Raw genomic sequence first — 6,475 nt, 5'->3', positions numbered from 1 at the left:
AAGAGTAGAGTATATGGTTGACCACAATGATATCTGGGTAAACATTTAAATATATGTTGTGACCTGTAGAGAGGTGGAACTAGAAAAGACAGTGCATTCCTCCCACCTCGGTTGTAACACTGGGCAGTTTTCCTTCTTGTGCCTCTCTCGGCTACACCTATTGCAATTGGTTGCTGCTACCTCTAGATGCTCTTCCCACCTTTCTTGACTTTTACCACCATTTTTCCCTTTTGTTTTCTTAACAAATTCAATTGGTGTCTGCTACTCTCGAGATTGGCCTCTCCCTGTCCCCTTGAACATGAAAATGTTAACCCTTCTAACCTCTGCTTGTTTGCTCAACTGAATTGCTTTCGTTAATGTGAGATCATCCCTTGACTGTAGATGATCTGAAAGAGCGTCATCTAATACCCTGACCACAATCCTGTCTCTAAACTTGCAATCCTCCACAAGTTTGTACAAGTCATTGATAAATGAATCAGTGCTCTCCCCTTTCTGCTGGGTATGCTTATTAAATGTGGTGTGCTCCACGATGACATTTTTCCTTACATTAAAGTAAGTCGAGTGCCTTAATCCCATTGCATACAATAAATAGCATATTGACTTGCTCCTTATCTGGCTTCTGCGCGAGACCTGATGGAGTATGCTACCTTGCAAACCGCCGGACCCACTTCGGCCACGCCTCGGTTTGGTTCAGTCCAGCTACTTTTTCAAAGTTCTCTGGGAGAGGCAAAGATTTCTCCATCTTTTTTAATTTTCCGCTGCCACCATATAATCTGATAACTATTATATATAAGAGTCTGATGGTTAAAATAACAGGAGTTCATGGAACACGTCTTGCGTCTAAGGATTCCTCTGCAACTCTACAAGAGTTTCAGTACAGAGTAAATTACATCACTTTCTGTGATGGTGCACACAGTTTATTTACATAAACTGTCCAGTAACAACCCAATGTCTACTCTATTACGTCATATTACAGTTTTCTCTACAAGTAGTACAATTGGTTGCCCCACTTAGAGATACTTAATCAGGCAATCAGTGAGAAGTAGCAAACAGATGAAAGGCAGACCCTCACAAATAAAAGTGGGCTTATGCGTTTCTTTACTGGCTCAAGTGGAAAGAGTTGTGGGGTCAACTCTCACTCCAGAGACAGGGCAGTTCTCTGAGTGTCCTGTCCAAAATTTATTCCTCAACTGACATGACTAAAACAGATTATTAATCCCATGGCTGTTTGTGGGACCTTGCTGAGCACAAATTGGCTGCTGCGTTTCTATTACAACAATGACTATATTCAGCTTTGCAGTGCTTTCATAGTTAAAGGTGCATGCTTTCTTTCTGTACAGCTGTGGTTCAATTGGTAGCATGCTCACCTCTGAGTCAAAAGGTTGTTTGTTCAAGTCCTACTCCAGAGAATTGAACATGAAAATCTAGGCTGCCACTCCAGTACAGTACTGAGGGAGTGCTGCACTGTCAGAGATGCCTTTTCTCAGATGAGATGTAAAAGTGAGGCCCCATCTGCTCTCTCAGGTATAAAAGATCCCATGGTTCTATATTGAAGATCAGGGGAGTTATCCTGGGTGTGCCAGCCAATATTTATCCCTCAACCAAGGTTGTTAAAATCTGGTCATTATCAAATTTCTGTTTGTGAGAGCTTACTGTGCTCAAATTGGCAGATGAAGTTCAATGCAGAGAATTGTGAAGTAATTCATTTTGGTAGGAAGAACATGGAGAGACAATATAGAATAAAGGGTACTATTCTAAAGGGGTTGCAGGAGCAGAGAGACCTAGGTGTATATGTGCATAAGTCATCGAAGGTGGCAGGATAGGTTGAGAGAGCGCAGTTAATAAAGCATACAGTATCAATAATTTCAGAGCATGACGGGCCCCCCATTTACTTTTATTTTTAGTTATTTTTTTCTTTTTCCTTTTTAAAATTTTTTTTGTTTATTTTATTTTATTTCATCTTAGTTTGTTCAGTATGCTTACCCACTGTTTTTTTTCATGTTTGTACTTGCAGCTCTGCAATTTTCAGTCCGTTAAGACCCTATCTGTACTAATGCTTTGTCTTTCAACACACCGTTAACATATTGTTTGCCTTTGCTCCATGACCTTCTGGTCAGCTATTCTGTGACCTTGTCCTATCTACACCTTCTCTCGCCCCACCCCCGCTTTACTTGCTTATAACCTTTTACATTTCTAATATTTGCCAGTTCTGAAGAGTCACTGACTTGAAACGTTAACTCTGCTTCTCTCTCCACAGATGCTGCCAGACCTGCTGACTATTTCCAGCATTTCATGTTTTTATACAGTATCCTGGGCTTTATTAATTGGGGCATGGAGTACAAGAGCAAGAAAGTTATGTTGAACTTATATAAGACACTAGTTCGGTCTCAGTTGGAGTACTGTGGCCAGTTCTGGGCGCCACACTTTAGGAAAGACATGAGGGCATTGGAGAGAGTACAGAAAAGATTCAGGAGAATGGTTCCAGGGATAAGGAATTTCAGTTATGAAGGTAGATTGGAGAAGTGGATTTCAGCAAAGTCTTTGACAAGGTCCCACATGGGAGGCTTATCAAGAAAGCAAATGCACATGGGATACAGGGTAACTTAATAAGGTGGATTCAAAATTGGCGTAGCTGTAGGAGACAGAGAGTGATGACAGACGGCTGTTTTAGACTGGAAGCCAGTGTCCAATGGCGTACCACAGGGATCTGTGCTGGGTCCCCTATTGTTTGTCATTTATATAAACGACATAGATGACTATGTAGGGGGTAGGATCAGTAAGTTTGTGGATGACACAAAGATTGGCCGAGTGGTTAACAGTGAGGTTGAGTGTCTTGGGTTACAGGAAGATATAGACGGGATGGTCAAATGGGCAGAAAAGTGGCAGATGGAATTTAACCCTGAAAAGTGTGAGGTGATACACTTTGGAAGGAGTAATGTGACACGGAGTATTCAATGAATGGCCTGACACTGGGAAGGTCCGAGGAACAAACGGAACTTGGTGTGTTTGTCCATAGATCTCTGAAGGCAGAAGGCCAGGTTAATAGGGTGGTGAAAAAGGCATATGGGACACTTGCCTTTATCAATCGAGGCATAGATTACAAAAGCAGGGAGGTCATGTTGGAGTTGTACGGAACTTTGGTAAGGCCACAGCTGGAGTACTGTGTGCAATTCTGGTCACCACATTATAGGAAGGATGTGATTGCATTGGAGGGGGTGCAGAGGCGATTCACCAGGATGTTGCCTGGGATGGAACATTTAAGCTATGAAGAGAGGTTGGATAGGCTTGGGTTGTTTTCGCTGGAGCAGAGAAGACTGAGGGGTGACCTGATTGAGGTGTACAAGATTATGAGGGGCATGGACAGGGTGGATAGGGAGCAGCTGTTCCCCTTAGTTGAAGGGTCAGTTACGAGGGGTCACAAGTTTAAGTTGAGGGGCAAGAGGTTTAAGGGGGATTTGAGGAAGAACTTTTTTACCCAGAGGGTGGTGACGGTCTGGAATGCACTGCCTGGGAGGGTGGTAGAGGCGGGTTGCCTCACATCCTTTAAAAAGTACCTGGATGAGCACTTGGCACATCATAACATTCAAGGCTATGGGCCAAGTGCTGGCAAATGGGATTAGGTAGACAGGTCAGGTGTCCTTAATGCATTGGTGCAGACTCGATGGGCCGAAGAGCCTCTTCTGCACTGTATGATTCTGTGAAGTTAGGATTGTTTTCCTTGGAGAAGAGAAGGCTGAGAGGTGATTTGATAGAGGTATTCAAATTCATGAGGGGTCTGGACAGAGTAGATAGAGAGGAACTGCTCCCACTTGTGAAAGGATCAGAAATGAGAGGGCACAGATTTTTTTAAAGTATTTGGTAGGAGAAGCAAAAGTGACATGAGGAAAAACTTTTTCATGCAGCGAGTGGTTAAGATCTGGAATGCACTGCCTGAGAACATGGTGGAGGCAGGTTCAATTGAAGCATTCAAAAGGGAATTAGACAATTATATGAAAAGGAAGAACGTGCAGGGTTATGGGGACAAGGTAGGGGAATGGAACTGAGGGAATTGCTCAGAGAGCCAGTGCAGACACGATGGGCCGAACGGCCTCCTTCTGCACTGTGACAATTCTGTGATTTTCTACATTGCAATAGTGAAAGTACTTCGTTAGATGTAAAGCACTTTGGACGACCAGTAATCGCGAAAGGCGCGATATAGATCCAAGTTTTTTTTTCCATAATCGTTACAATCTAATTTAAAACATGTAGAAGCGTTCCTTATGCCGACTCAAAACTCATTTTGATAAATCGCAGTTGAAAAAAAAAGACATTTTCACAGCAAGTATAAAACTTACAGTTGGCCACCAAAAAAAAAAGTGTCGGCGAACTGCGCTCGATTGGTCGCATTCCAGCGGCAGCTGCCATGGAACTGCGCCTTTAACAAGAGACTGGTCAGAATTGCTGGAGGAACAAATGACAGCTTCAAACAAAACCAGGGGAGAAGGAGGGAGAGAGAGCGAGGGGCAAATGATGCGAGAACCACACAAGGTGCGGGCGGTGATCTGTGTGGGTTGGAGTTAGGCGGTTGCGAAGTGTTGCAGGACGTGAGTGAGAGAGAGGGACGCGGTGGAGTGGATGCGCTCCATTACCATGGCGAGAGGGCTGCTTTCCTGGGCCTCGCTGAGGAAGATCTGCGGCAGCCACTACTACATCCAGGTAGGTTAGGCCGGCTGTATGAACACACCTCCCTATAGATGTTTGCATTGGGTTTAAACGGAAGGGAAAGTCTAATAAGAGGGAAAAGAAATAACGAAAACACCTACCGGCCGTTTGGATTTAAAAATCGGGGAACGGTCAGCGCCGGGGCAGACGGCGGTCACGTGACACTGCCTCCCTCTCCTGCCGGAGGGACGAGGGCGGCTCGTGCTCCCCCCGGAGCCCCCGCAGGACATGAATGAATGAATGAATGAGTGGATGGATGGATGAATGAATGAATGACCGTGGCGCAGCGCGAGACTGGCCCACTGCACAATAGATTTGCTATGCACACTAGTGTGTGTACATATAAAACATTTTATATGTGTGCGCACCCCGAGTATGATCATGTCCGAAATGCTGCTCATCTGTGACATTCATGTTTTAAATTGTTAACCCCCACATCCCATGCATCCTCTTTGTTTATTTTGGGTTTATAACCAGGCTTTCTCCCCACTCCCCTCACCAACATTGATTTTTTTTCCCCCGTAAAAATGTGCGCAATCAGGCAAAACGGTGGTAGTAAAACAAACGGGGATCATTCTTCCGCGGTGGAACCCTCCAAATGCTTTAACCGGGTCTGGATTGTGTTGAAAATACTAACGTTTACGATGGTTAGATTGCAGCACAAACCATTTTATGGGGGAATAGATGATCGATGTGAAATCGGATCAATTGAAGTGGTTATTTTTGCTGGAAGATTTGTGTTCGATCCCATTGGACAATACATTTCGTTTTTTACTTTTGTTTGGTTATTTGTTTGAACTGAGTGAGTGCCAAATTATTTAAAAGTACGATGGTTTCACCGAAAAGGGGTTTAAATCATTACGCCAGAGTTGTGTAAATCCTGAAGGGATGACGCATTTGTACCGATGAAATGTTCACTGAAAATACTGGGCTTAATCCAAATCTCATTTGGCTTGTCGCGAATTTAATTTGCTACCCATTGGTTTTACTGAAATATTCAGACAAGGCACTGATATTAGTGATAAGTTTACTTCTTGATTGTGGAATGATGGTAATCTACACCAGTCTTGCCTTAACATGAGAACAGCTGTAATTAACTTAATAGCAGAGAATAGGGATTGAACCTGGGACCTTGTTCGTCGATTTTCACAATCCCAGTTGTTATGTGAGCTGTTGCGTAAACTCAGACTTAGTTGGTTAAGGTATGGAGTCAGAGATACCAAGGAGGTTCCAGGTTTGATCCCCAGCCAGGGCTGTGGTTGCGATGCTAGAAGCAGCCTAAATGGCCCTCGGGATCGATTCCTTCACTTAGATTCCTGTTGCTGACGGAATTCTTCTTTTCCCTAATTGCAAATGTGCAGATATTGAATGAGTCACACAGCATAGAAACAGGCCCTTTGGCCCATCGTGTCTGTGCCGGACATCAAGCACTCATCTATTTGAACCCATTTTCCAGCACTTGGCCCATAGCCTTGTATGCTATGGAGTTTCAAGTGCTCATCTAAATACTTCTTAAATGTTATGAGGGTTCCTGCCTCTATCACCCCTTCAGGCAGTGTGTTCCAGATTCCAACCACCCTCTAGGTGAAAATTTTTTCCTCAAATCCCCTCTAAACCTCCTGCCCTTTACCTTAAATCTATGCAGCCTGGTTATTGGCACCTCTGCTAAGGGAAGAAGTTTCTTCTTATCTATGCCCCTCATAATTTTGTATACCTCAATCAGATCTCTCCTCAGCATTCTCTGCTCTAAGGAAAACAACCCTAGCCTATTCAG

The 6,475-nt window shown here is 43.8% G+C and overlaps 1 protein-coding gene across 3 annotated transcripts in view; it reads left to right on the top strand.

Moving 5' to 3' along the window:
- Positions 1-4,407: 4,407 nt before the first annotated feature.
- The window catches only part of LOC137372695 (divergent protein kinase domain 1A-like), an 83,589-nt gene continuing 81,521 nt past the window's right edge, over positions 4,408-6,475 (top strand). For 2 of the 3 annotated variants that reach the window (XM_068036799.1, XM_068036795.1), the window contains exon 1: positions 4,612-4,695. In XM_068036799.1, coding sequence (XP_067892900.1) covers positions 4,615-4,695 — 81 coding nt within the window. In that variant the 5' untranslated portion in view covers positions 4,612-4,614. Of the gene's footprint in view, positions 4,696-6,475 lie in introns of all 3 variants that reach the window. The other variant, XM_068036800.1, reaches the window with a different exon arrangement.

The sequence above is a fragment of the Heterodontus francisci genome, chromosome 8 (assembly GCF_036365525.1).
Source record: "Heterodontus francisci isolate sHetFra1 chromosome 8, sHetFra1.hap1, whole genome shotgun sequence".
Taxonomy (NCBI): Eukaryota; Metazoa; Chordata; class Chondrichthyes; order Heterodontiformes; family Heterodontidae; genus Heterodontus; species Heterodontus francisci.
Note: the sequence above shows the minus strand (reverse complement) of the source record. Positions and strands in the feature narration are given on the sequence as shown.